The sequence below is a fragment of the Equus caballus genome, chromosome 2 (assembly GCF_041296265.1).
Source record: "Equus caballus isolate H_3958 breed thoroughbred chromosome 2, TB-T2T, whole genome shotgun sequence".
Classification (NCBI taxonomy): domain Eukaryota; kingdom Metazoa; phylum Chordata; class Mammalia; order Perissodactyla; family Equidae; genus Equus; species Equus caballus.
The window spans coordinates 65,812,809-65,826,180 of NC_091685.1; the positions used below are offsets into that span (position 1 = coordinate 65,812,809).

The 13,372-nt window shown below is 51.8% G+C and overlaps 1 protein-coding gene and 1 long non-coding RNA gene across 2 annotated transcripts in view; one reads left to right on the forward strand and one right to left on the reverse strand.

Annotated features, from left to right (window-relative positions):
- FAM167A (family with sequence similarity 167 member A) overlaps nt 1-13,372 on the reverse strand; it is a 41,538-nt gene that overhangs the window by 11,776 nt on the left and 16,390 nt on the right. The window contains exon 3 of the mRNA XM_001497918.5: nt 9,602-10,369. Coding sequence (XP_001497968.1) covers nt 9,602-9,949 — 348 coding nt within the window. The 5' untranslated portion in view covers nt 9,950-10,369. The remainder of the gene's footprint in view (nt 1-9,601; nt 10,370-13,372) is intronic.
- LOC138923270 (uncharacterized) lies at nt 1,380-8,944 on the forward strand. Its single transcript, XR_011436668.1, has 4 exons — nt 1,380-2,173; nt 3,217-3,503; nt 4,948-4,995; nt 5,446-8,944. It is a non-coding gene; the product is annotated as an uncharacterized lncRNA (long non-coding RNA).

Sequence of the window (13,372 nt, forward strand, 5' to 3'; positions counted from 1 at the left end):
ATAATCAGAACCACAGAGCTAAGCATTCAATTTTTGTTATTACTTCCCATGTGACATTCCCATCTCTTCTAGATTATATGAGTTCTTCCGTGCGGAGGCCCTGATTCTTCCTGACTCCCCAACAGTGCCCGGAGTAGAGCTAGTCACCAACCCAAGCTTTGCAAACACTTCCTGGATGCTTACTGACACCTGACACCTGTGTCGCTCTTCACTCTTTACCAAGCACTGCCAGTGGGGTTGGTAGAGCAGTGTTAGCATCTCCATCATCAAGTGTCTGGTCCAGCATCACAGAGCTAGTAACGCCAAAGCACCTGAGGATTTGAAATGGAGGCAGGGGACCCTCCCAAGCATAGATGTCTTTAGCTTGGACATGATGAGGTCCAGGCCCACCAGGGTGGGGCCAGGGCCTTCCCTAACTTCCCTGCCACTGCCCTGGACAGAAAGTGGGGGCCTTGTTGGGCCAACAGCCAGTCCTGGGACTGTGCCGCTCATGCCAGGCTACTGGAGTGGGGCCCATCGCATGGCTATTACCACTGGGCCCCCAGCAAGATGGCAAGGAAGTCTGGCTCCTTCACCTCTCCACCCTGCTGGGTGTCTCTGGGCAAAAGAGACCATCTGCCTGCTCTGCTGTGAGCTCCTTGCATTGCCTTCTGAACTTCCACGTGCAGGAAGTACTGACCATCCCAGGCTTCACTGTACTTCCTTAAGTGATTGCCTTGAGATCAGTTGGCCAGGGCAGTTGTTAAATGTGAACAAAAGGTGCTGAGGTGCCCTGGCATCCTTAGAGAGCCCTCAGAAGACCCCTGGAGCACCAATGTTGGGAATTCTAGACTTTTCTTGGGTTCTGGGCTTCCCAGCCCAGAAACTGATGGAGTGGGAGTTTCACATCTGATGCTGAGGGAGCCCAGAACAAGCCAGTAACATTAGCTGACCAAGAGTGAGGAAGAGCTGCTGGTGGGATGAGTCCTCCGCGGACGTGGGTCTTGCATGAGTAATTAAGGCTCCTGTGCACCTGTAGTTTCTATATATAGATTCCCACCTGTGCTTCCAAAAGGAGGTGAAGCAAATCTATTCTCTGCCCCACCTTCCAGGATTGATTGAGGCCGTTTTGCTCTCTAAAGTCATTTCACACTCCATTACCCTGGAACCTGCCTCCTCAGGAAGAACAGATGGTTTGGGCTTCAGCTACAGGAGGGGCCTCACAGCAGCCTACAGTCCTGTGGTGAACTAAGAACCCTTCTCAGCGGAGTATTTGTTGTGCCTGTGGAGTGTCTGTGACTCCGGTCCCCGCTCACATTCCAGAGTTAGGGGATGAGTCAGAGATAGGCTCTCTCCCCACACACACACCCTGGGTGCTCAAGAAGCTCTCTGGAACTGTTGAGTACCGTGAAATGTGGCCAGCACAGACCGTGGGGCTGCTGACATGGGTGTGAGATGAGAAAGGGTGTGGGATGGAGAGGGCTGGGCTGGAGCCTGTGAATAGCAGTCTGATGGACACTCGTGGAATCTCTCCACACATCTCCTTCTCTCACTGAAAAGTAATGGTTGATCATTGCTTTGGTTCCTTCCTGCTCTAGCATTTGATGATTTCATTCAAAATTCTAACTAGCACTATTAGAATTAGCAGCATTAGAAAGAGGAGCTTTTGTCCTCCTCAGTCACAGTCCCTGCCCTGGGTGGGAGCTGTGTGGGAAGCAGAGAAGTCAGGCTTCTTCACCCACCTGCGACCATCCTTCTCCCCTGCCTCTTGAGCTGCCTGTGGGCTCCAACCTGGCCTGGTGGTTGAGAACCATGGCTCCCGAGTGCCAGGCCCTTGGTGCAGACCATCCCCACATGGCCAACAGCTTAACCACCTTGAATGAGCTTCTCTCTGACCTTTCCCTGGCTTTTGGCTACTCATTGGCTGTGTCTGGCTAAGGCCTGCGCCGAGGGACACGACCAACAGCCAGTGGGCAGTACCTGGATTTTCAGCCCCTGGCAGCAGCCTGGGGACAGGGGGTGGGTCCAGGAGCTTATAAAATAACACATCCCCCAGAAAGGCATTGTCTAGCACAGAGGCGCGCCTGGGGCTTGAACAGTCCCTTCTGAACCTATGTGCCACCACACCTGGCCTTTGTATTAGAATAATGAGCATCCTTCTCAGAGACAGGGGAGTTCTTGGAAAGAGTGCAAGGTGAGTAAATTATTCTTTGGAGAATAACACACCAAAGTTCCAGGAAGTGAGAGAGTGTGTTGAATGAGCATAAAACTTCATGAACTACAAAGTGCATTCATGCTCATCAGATAGCGAGAGCAACTGGCTGTCAGCAGCCGTTCAAAGCAAGGGTTCTACAGTTGGGGAGATCTTGGTTCAAATCCCAGTTCTGCTGGTTCCTCTTGGGCAGGTTACTTGACCTCCATTTTCTCATCTGTAAAATGGGGATGGTAATAGTGCCGAGCCTAAAAGAACACTGAGAGTATGAAATGAAGTGATGCATGCAATCATGCATAATCTAGTACCTGATTGTTCCAGGGACTCAGCAAGTGCTCCCTGCCTTCTGCTCCTGCCCTCCTCATCCTCCCTTTATGACATCCTGCCAGAAAGGTATTTATTATCCCCACTTTAGAGCTACAAAAACCAGGACTATGGTTAATTGGTTTTCCTAAAGTCACGCAGTTAGGATGAGGTAGAACTTGATTGGAAGTCTAGTCTAGTTACGCATCTTATGCTTTTCCCACTCCAGCTGTGACCAAAGTTAATGGGCCCATTGCGTTAGAATCATTGGCAGGCACTTGTCAAATTCCTGACACCACCCCAGATTTAAGGAATCTGAATTTCCACAGAGGGCCCAGGAGGGATCTGTATTTTTAACAAATGCCCTAGGCGCCTCGTTCAATAGTCACTACACACGAGAGCGTGGAGTGTAGCTCTTATAACTGGGAGGTACCCATCAGAGGAATTGGGTTTTAACTATTACAGGAGAAATGTGAAAGGGAAGTAAGGAGAAGCCTACTGTTAATCCCGCTTAAAGATAGGGATTTGGTTGCTGAGGAAGTGAGGAATTTGTGTTTCTTCTCTGGTTAATTTCATTGTCTACCGTGCCTGGCACATGCGACCACTCACCATGGCACATCGGACCTCAGCTCCCCAAAGCATTTTGGAACTATATTTATTGTACCTCTGGTATAGCTCTCCTCATGCCATGTCACTGTGTTTACGTCTGTTTCCTCTACAAGGGACTCTCCATAAAGACAAGAACACTGCCCCATTCACCTTGGCTGAACGCTGGTTGTATTGAATGAACAGAGGGTTGGATCAAAGGACCCCGGCCTGTCTCCCACAGCCCCAGGTCTGCCTGGTGCTGTTACTCTGGTCAAGTATGGCTGTCAGGCCTCATCTCCTTCCCTCTCCTTCTCCTTTGCACTGCAAGACAGCCAAGAAAAGAAAGGGTCAAGAACGCCTGATCTGGAGTTGGCTTCGTCTCCTTGGTCAACAGGCTCCACCTCATCAGCCCTCACTCCAGGTGGGGAATTTCTGGGGATGTCAGGCTTCATTTTTCTTATCTTATTCTAGAAGATTCCAAGCCTTTTTTTTTTGTTGTTAAATCTGCGGACCATTAGGTGAGGAACGTGTAGCAATTACATTGGCAAGACAGAGAGGAGCTTGGTTCTTTTCTTTCTTTTGTCTTGCATAATCTGTTTTCTTCCTAATCACATATATTCCTATTTTAGAAATTTCAGAAACTACCGAAAAGTCCAAAGAGTAATATTAGCACCCAGAAATAAAGATCACTGACACTTTGGAGTATTTCCTTTGCTGGTACCTTTGCTTATAAATTCTTCAGCAACCACTAAAGGGCCAGTATCTGACCAGATTAATAGAAGAGAGTCTGCCCCCTGCAGGTGGCTGGTGGGGACAGGCTGAAGGCCCCCAGGTACACGGAGATGACAGCTCGGGCAAAGGGACACCTGGACTAGAAACTCTTGCGATTCAAACTCCAGCTCAGCCAGCACCAACCGGGGCACTCTGAGCAAGTTACCATCCTCATCATGGAACAGGCATGGCTGTCCCAGTCACTGCTAAAGAGTTGTTACGAGGCATGGCCGAAAACTCTCTGTAACTCTTCACACATGTCCGTTCTGAAATCAGGGTTTTAAACTCAAGCTTTCCGACAACTCATGGCCCCGCTGACTTGAACATTTTAGGTGAGTATGCATACGTAGTACAAAGGCTAGAGATCTGGATCCAGAGTCAGGAGATGCGGGTCAATGTCTTGGTTTAGCCACATCCTTGCATGTGAACTTGGGCAAGTCACTCAACCTCTCTGACCCTCAGGCTCATTATCTTTCTGAGCCTCTATCTTCTCATCTGTAAAATGAGAACAGCAAATACCTCCAAGCCTTCTCATAGGCTCCTGTATTTAAAAGTGCTTTGGGGACCATAAACTGCTCCCTAGATGGGAGGTAGTGACATGGCGATCGCCTTCACATTTCTCACCTCCATCCCCATCAGAAGATGCTCAGTGATTTGCACTATCATTCAGCCATACCATTCAGCAGAAATAGATAACATTGGCCTCAGAGGGCTGTGCCTGGACACACTAGTTATGTGCTTGCCAAGCAGGCAGCCCAGGGCAGGAGGGTTAACCGGGAGAGGCTGAAGTCAAGCTGCTGGCCACAGAGGGGCCAGCTGGGTCCAGGTCCTCAGGCCTCCTGCCGCGGAAGGCCCTAGCATTATTAAAACTTGTCAGGTTTCTTTTCTCTTTTTCTAACAACCATAAACACTTTTAGAGGGCTCTGTCTGCAGGGATCAAACACCCGTGTGAGGCTAAAAGAAAATTACCTGTTGACGCCAAAGGATTCTCGCCACAAAGACAACCCTCAGGAAGCTGGAATGTTTCGTTTTGTTTCTAGTTTTGGCACCACACAGGCCAAGTAAAAGATTTCTCCCTTTCCTTTATCTTTCAGGTTGGCAAGGGGAACACTCCAGCAGGACTGAATGGAGAAGACAGAAGGGTGCATCCTTCTTCCCTTGTGCTGTGAGCTCTGGGACCTAGCGTGGTCACAGCGCTTGCAAAATGTTCTGAATTCCAGACTCAGCTAGACGGCTGAGTCCCACAGCTTCAGGGTCGTGCTTCTGCTAGCTCACCCCTTCCTGAAGCAACGCCCCCACCCACCCCAGGCCACTCGGCCACCTAATGAGGCCGCCCCAAAGGTGGAAAGCTGGAGGCTGTGACCTCCTGGCCACATGAGCAGCCTGGAGCAAGCAGAGAGGCACAAGGGCCACTAACCCGGCTCTGAGTCGGTCCTGAGAACAGCCAGGCTGGACCTCTGCCTGGAGGAGTCAGGTGGCCAGAAGCTGCCTAGCACAGAGGCAGCAGTCCTGCCTGCCACAGCCAGATGGCGACACAGAGTAAGGCCAACAGGGTTAGAGGATCTCCGCCTTTTCTGTATTTCCCAACGCAGGTGTAAGACGGAGAACCCAGTCTCCTGGGAAGCCCCTGGAGGTGACAGGAGGGATCGTCATCTTTCCTGCAGTGAAAGCTGAGAGGCAGAGAGGAGGCCTGCTGGAGCTGTTAGGACCCTTTCTTGCCTTGGATTCAGGGGGTCACTCTCGGCCTTCAAGCTTGCCTCCTAGGAGGCAGGTGGTGGACTAGTCATCCTTCCAGACCCCACATCGCCTGCCTCTCAAAGGGCCAACATTGGCAGCAAATGCCTTGCTGGTGGCATGAACGGCTCCTGAGACAGTCTTGCGATGGTCAGGGAACGGCTCAGGGCCTGCCCTCTGCTGGGCACAAACCCACGACTGAGCCCAAACTTCTACCAAATGGGAGACTTTGGCATTGTATAGGGAACATGGCCACAGGACTGACTGAATTGCAGATTGTTAATGTTTCCTTGGCCACATCAAGAGAAAAGACGAATTTGCCCATGAGCCTGACAAATCAGCAGAGAGAGCCTGCCCAGGTATAGAGAAATCTTGATTCGGGGCTTAAAATAAAACAAAGGTTACCTAAAACCTCTTTCATTGGGTTAAAAAAATAGGTTAATTTTTAATGACTCCTTCAATGAGTTCACAGATTATGAATCAGAAAAACCATGACATGAAGTTTAATTCTTTGATTGACACTTAAAAATGTGAGAATGGGTTTGTTCAAATGTTGAAGTCTCCGTTTCCATTCAAGCAAAAGATTTTCCAAGTCACCTTTGTTTAATCTCCGAAGCGGGCAGAACTGCACGTTCAAGTTGGCCTGCCTGCCAGCCTGTATTTGGGCTGCTTTTGACCTCAGACATACACTCTTCGGAAGGAATCTGCTTCTTGGACAACTCAGTGCAGGATGCTCTGACTTCATTCTCAGAGGCGTATTCACTGGCTGAGCCCCGAGCTCAGGGACAGGGCTTGGGGCACAGGCTTGGGTATGCCTGGGGTTTCCCTCCAAGGCCCCTTCTTGGTCTCCTGGTCCCACACTTGCCTGCCTTTCAGTCTGTGATTTTTTTTTTTTGAGGAAGATTAGCCCTGAGCTAACATCTGTTGCCAATACTCTTTCTGCTGAGGAAGATTGGCCCTGAGCTAACATCCGTGCCCATCTTCCTCTACTTTATATGTGGGGCGCCTACCACAGCACGGCATGCCAATTGGTGCCATGTCTGCACCTGGAATCCGAACTGGCGAACCCCAGGCCACCTAAGCAGAACATGCGCACTTAACCACTGCGCCACCGGGCCGGCCCCCAGTCTGTGATTCTTAAAGTGTGGTCCACAGACCAGCATAGAGCATTGCTTTGGGGCTTATGGGAAATTTGGAGTTGTGGACCCCCATCCTAGACCTGTAGGATCAGAACTGTCGTTGTAACGGGAGAGCTGGGAGATGTGCGTGCACATTAGAGTGAGAGTCACCGTTCTGAGAGATTCTTGCCCTGCACGGAGTAGGCATGTCCGACCGGGCCTCCCCTGCCTTGTCTCCTGCCTCTCTCCCCAAAGCTTGCTGTAATCCCAGGGGAAGGCTGAATTCAAGCTCTGGCTCTGTCACTTACTAGTCAAATAATCCTAGGCAGGTTGTCTGACTACTATGAGCCTTGGTTTACTCATCTGTAAAATGGAGATTAGCAATTGCACAGGTCCCTTGTAAGAATCAAAGAGATAGTCAGGTGAGGGCTGGGACTCCCTCATTCAGCCTTATTTCTCCCGCTGCCCCCAACCTCATGCATCCTGTTGACTGATGACATCTTTGTGAATTTACACTTTTAGGATTCACATGGCAAAATCAACTGCCTCCAGAAGATACCACGTAGTATGGTGGCTAAGAAGAGCATGGGCGATGCAACCAGATAGGCCACTAGTCAAATTTCTACTCTCTCACTTATTGCCATGTTCCTCTCTGAGCCTCAGTTTTCTCATCTGTAAAGTGAGGGTAACAGGAAGGTGATGTAACAATCAGAGGAGGTAAGCAATGCATGCGAAGTAGCCGGCACACAGTAAAAACTCAATTAGTGACAAATCCCAGTATTATTATTATTACATACCCCTAGAAGCACAGGGAAGTGGTGAGGAGGGTAGCAAATACACAAATATAAAGCATTATTAATAATGTTGATAGTCCCTATACTTACTTAAGACAGCCTTTGGCAGCCAAGTTAGTCCTGACAGTTACCGCTCCTCTCTCTGCCCACAGAGTATTACTCTATACATCACCCAGTGCTGTCCCTGATCTGACCCACCTTCCTCCTCTCAGCCACCATACTCTGGCCAGGGCATCTCCCTTGCTTGGCTGGCAGTGGCTTGGCAAGAAAAACAAGCAGAGTCTGCAGATCTATGGCAATGGCTTTTAACCTAGGCTGCCCATTGGAAGCCCCTGGGGAGCTTTAAAAAACTACTGAAGCCTGGGCCCAAGCACAGGCGTTCATTAGATTGGTCTGCATTGTGGTCCAGGATTTGGGAGGGATCAAGGCTTCCAGGTGATTCTAATCTGCAGCCGGGGTTGGGAGGTACCTTTCTCATCTCGAGGGTGAGGAGGACAAGCTCCAGAGATCTCCCACTGTTTGCATGCAGGAATCCCTTCTCTGATCCCCACCCCACAGGGGGCCAATGGGCAAGGCTAACTTATTCAGAAAGTAAAAGCCTCCAGAAGCAATAAAACCTCACGTGAGCCCAAGTCAACAAATCGAATCCTGGATTAATGGGAATATTTTTTGTCCCTCTTTATGAAAACAAATCAAAGCAGTTCGGCCTCAGGAATTTAAGGCAGCTTCCAGGGTCCACCCTGGCCCCCTTGTGTCCATCTTTCCTCACCTCTTACACCCCCACGAATACCCAGTAGCCACGGAGCAGTGGAGACACCCCAGGAATCCACAGGTGCCCTGTCTTCCACGCAAGCCAACTTACACGCCAGTTACTCAAGACACATATAACGGAACAGTGTGTTTTGAGAAGCAGTCTTAACACCAAAGATTAAAACCAAAAAAGATTTCCAGTTAATCAGATGCCTGAGCCCACCACCCCAGCCCCAATTATTTATTTCAACTCAAGAGGAATTTCAGGCCCTGGTGCAGTTATTTTTCAGGACTCTGCAGAACAAACCAAGCCGACCTCTGCCTACCCTGTTGACCCAGGAGTTACTAGTTACTCCGGAAGGCAGTTGGCCCTTGATTGCTGGCTCATCTGTGGCCAGAGTGGCCTGACGGGGCAGGTGTGACCACAGGTGATGGGGCAGGGCAAGAGTCGAGAGCACAGGGAGGGTTAGCATCATGCCTGGCTCTGCTGAGAGGCCACCATGCCTGGGACCAGTGATTCTCCCTGGGCAACAAGCTCACAGCTCTGCACACCCACCCCCTTTCTTATGGCTGATAGATGCCATGGACAGAAGAAAGTTCAAGCTGCTAGCCCCAGCTCCCAAATGCATGCCAGTTGCTCACATTCATTCCACCTGGATGCCCCCCAGGCCTGACTTCAGGCCGGATTGTTACTGTTTCCGGAGGTCCAGCCCAAAGCCTTCACCCTAGGCCTGGTCAGCCACGCCTCCCTCTGGGGAGCGCTTTGCACATCGCTCAATATTAGTAGAGCACGGCAGGGCTGAGCCTCAGCTTCGTACAGCAGTCCCTGCACAGCTCTGTCCCCACACAACTCCGTCCCCAGCTCGCCCCACACAGCCCTGCTGAACAGCACAGCGCCAGGAGGAGAGTGGCCACTCACGCTTGCTGAACAAGTGGTCACAGGAGCCGGCTGGCAGCTTGGGTGGATGACGGAGAGAAGGAGGGGTAGGCACACTCCAGGAGCCCCCTAAGCAGTCCTCAGGAATGAAAGCGTGAGACTTTGATGCCGGGAGCAACCACTGGGGAAGTGTGGGGACACCTTCAGAACATGGGCTCCGGTTCTCATGGGCAACACTTCCTTCCTCCATAAGTACCTGTGATTAGCTGCTGATTGGCAGGTGGATCTCAGGTAACTATGTAGTCATGAGGTCTACCCTTGATTTAATAGGAAGACAACAGATGTGCAGTTGGGAGAGGGAGGGGTAGGGGAGAGGAAGATAGAGACATGGAGGCGAGACACGTAGGGCCAGAGAGAGACACACAGAAGGAGAATGGAATCGTCTCTGGGGATCCTTGGAGGGGCTGCCACTTACCAGTTCCTTCCTGAGCCAGGCTATGGCTTCATCAACGCTCTCGAAGCCCTCCAGCTTGCCAGTGGCCCCAGGGCCAGGGTCCCTGCTGGTCCTCCTGTTAGGTGGGGGATGCTGCCTGGGCTCTTCCTCCTCACGCTCTCCCTGCTCAGCAGCCGGCCTCGGGAAGGGCCATGTCTGCTCCTCCAGTCTGGCCTGCCATTCCAGGTAGGATGGCCTGCGGGTCTCCAGCCTCAGTTTCTCGGTGAGGGCCTTCAGGCTCCGGAGGTGGTCATCGGGGGGTGGGGCTGCTCCTGCCAGCCCATCTTCCTCACCCACCACTTCTTCTACTTGGATCTGGGGCACGGACATTCTAGAGTCTGCCGGGGCAGCCAGGCATGGGAGGTGGTGGGGGCGGTGTGGGAGTCTCGGCGGTGGCAAGGTTGTGTCCCGCTCTGGAATGGTCTCACCCAGCTGGGGCTAAGGCTCCCGAGGGCATCGCTAGGATGAGAGCAGCTCCTGGAGCCGAGTGGGACGGTGAATGAGCCACACAGAGCGCCCTCTGGAGCAGCTGCGGAGGCTCAGGTTTAAGATTCTTCCCAGAGTCCTGTGGGTGCCATGCTTCGCAAGAGGCAGGAACAGACAAGTGTTAGCAGGAATCTTTGGGGGCAGCTTTGCCAAGAAGATCTATCAGTCTTGGAGGAGGTGCAGGCGGATCAGAGGCTGGCGGGGAAGCGGGGCGAGCTCTCTCCTGTTGGCAGGTGGTGAGAAGCCGCTGGCTGGTGTGAGGCCCTGCAGGAAGGATGCAAATGACTTCAGAACTAATCCCTCCTCTTGCCCACGAGGGAAAACTGAGGCTCAGAGAGGCTCAGTGACGGGGCTGCTAACTGCTAGTTCAGGACTAGAAGCGAGGCAATTTTAACACCTTAACTCCATGCAGAGAAGTTAACAATAAATCAATACTTTGTACAGTGTTTCACCATTTATGAAATGATTCCACCTCTATTATCTCATTTAATGCTCACTGCAAGTCTGTAGGTGCTTGTTTCTGTCCCCATTTTACACTTGAGGAAGCTGAGTCTCGGAGAGGTTAAATGACTCACCCAGGAGCTCTCAGTGGTTAGCAAGGACAAGGCCCAGTGGCCTGGTTCTGAGGGCACAGGTCTCTCCTCTGAGCGCAGCTGCCCACGGGTCGCCATGCAGACCCCGCCCCGCCTCAGGCACTGGCCCTTCAAGGCAAGTCTTACTGCACACTCTCAGCTTCCTCCTCCCCAAGAACAACGCCTCACCTCCCCCCTCAGAGGAGGAAGTGCATGCACCTACGGCAGCGGAGGAAGAGCTGGCTGCACTCAAGGTGGATGGTCAACCCGCACAAAGCTTGTGACTCACCGTTCTAGAAAGACGGTTCTCACATTCACCTAAAATGCCCACACAGCAGGGCCTCCGGGGTGAGGGCTGCAGCTCTCTGATCAGATTTGGCTTTCCCACCTCTGGAGAGAGGGGTCAGTCCAGGCTCCCACACCATGATGTTGGAGTGCAGGGAAGAGAAGTAACTCTTAGAATCAGGCCTCCATGTCCCTGTGCCCACAGGGTCCAGGCAAGTGGAGACGGTACGTCAGGGTAGGAGACGTTTGACTTGGACTGGGGAGAGAAGCCCTCGATTTTCAGGGTGTTTTAAAAATCTGTGCTGAGGGCATGCAGCTGTGAAAACGAATGAATTGCTATGGAATGATGTCCAAGATAAAGCTTATATGAAAAAAACGAGACATTTGCAGCCTGGAGAGGACACCACACTTGATGCAGAAAAGGAGGGGACGGAAGAGAGGTTTTTATTGACTTGTATGTGCCTAAAAACACCTCTACAAGGAGAGAAACTGAAACTAAGAGTGGTGATTGCTTGTCTGGGGTGATGAGAACTGAGCATGGGGTGATGATGGGCAGGTACAAGAAGGGGCAGAGAATGGAGGCGGGAGAAAAAACCCCACAGGCTGGACCGTCCGTCCTATCCAACCCGAGTGGGGAGAGGTCCAAGAAGAGCAGAGCTTTCTGTCTGCTCCGGATGGTTACTACAATCCCGCCTGCAATGGGATGTGACCAGAGAACTCCAGCTGCCCTCTGCACCCTCCCCACCTTTCCCACGCTCTGAGCCCGACCCCTGCTTTGGGGCATCCCTGAGAAATGAGGAGGAATATTCCACCCCAAGTGATGGCAGAGAAACCTAGTTCTCACCTTGAGTCCTCACCTCGAGCAGAGCTATGCAGGTGAGAATCCCCAAGGAACCTTGACAAACATGGATTCCCAGGCCCCACTGCCAGGTGGTCCTGAATAGACTGATCTGGGGTGAGACTCAGGCATCAGCATATTTTTAATGCTCCCCAGGTGATCCCAGTGAGCGGCCAGGGTTGAGAACCCCTGTCTTGAGACGGAAAGGTTAGACTTGGGGTCAGATAGCCTAGCTGTAGGTTTTGTCAGACTTGCCCAGCCTCAGTTTCCTTGTCTGTAAAATGGGGTTGATAATACCAACCTCCTAGGCTTTGGGGATTGGCAGAACTAAGGTTTGTAGGCACTCTCTGTAGCTTTAGCATGCTCTGCAAATGTGGGGGTGTTCTCCTGGGGGCCTTTCTGTGCAGTCTCACCATCACACAGGCTCCTTAAGCATCTCTCCAAATCTAAAGACCCATTAGCCACCTTCTGAGGCCCCTCCCAGGCGCCGTCTGCCTCTCTGCTGAGGTGCCAGAATCTGTTTTGAGAGTGCCTTGAGGCGGCTTTATCTTAGGGCTTCTTCCCACCGACAGGGGAGCTCTGATCATTTCCAGCGAAGCTTTTTGGAGAGGATCTAATTGCAGAAAAACCATGAGCAGCACCCTCTCGACCATAGTTCTGTAAGCAGATGAATCGGATAGGAAGTCTCCTCTCCCCTCCTCTCCCACCGCTGTGCACTCACTGCAGAGGGCAGGGCCACCGACGGCTGGAGGGAGAACCTGAGACGGAAGGGTCTTCTTCCCATTGGGGTGGGAAACAGCCACGACTTGATGACTTTGTGTGGCTGCCTCCCTGGGTAGGGGGAGTTTATTTTAATTAGCAGTGTCTAAATCAATTCAGAGAGGCCTGCGAAAACATCAGGTGTCAGGACGACTTGGAGGCATTAACAAGAGCATCAGCGCGCTGTGAGTCAGCTCATGATGATCCTTTGATCTGCTGAGCTTTAGGGAGGGTATAAAAGCACCTGTGTGCACAGTGTCCCGGGTGAGCCTCACAGGAGCCCTGAGGAGCATGCAGGATCACCTTGCTTCACAAATGATAAAATTGAGGCTAAGAGGGGTGACGTGACTCACTCCTGGCCACGGGCAGGTGCGGGCAGTGGGACTTGGACCCAGAGTCCTCTGACCTGGAGTCAGCCTCTTTCTTCTCCAGAGGGCATGGGCCTTGTGGTGAGACCCCCCCCCCACCCAAGCACCCAGTTCTGCCATCTTGGGTATGTCGCTTCATGACCACTCTGTGCTTCTGTGTCCTCTTCTGAGAAGTGGGGATGACCAGGACCGCTCACATAATTTGCTGGGCTCAGTGCAAAATGAAAATGCACAGCTCCTTGTTAAAAAGTACTAAGGGATTTCAAGACGGGGGACAGCAGTGCATTAACCAAGTGCAGGACCCTGTGGGACTGCCTGGCTTCCTCGCTCATGAAGCCGGCCCTGGGGATAATAATATCGACTTCACAGGTCATCGCGAAGACTAGATAGTCATAAATGCTGAGCCTGTACCCTGGTGTCTGGCGTACGGGAAGTCCTAGACAAA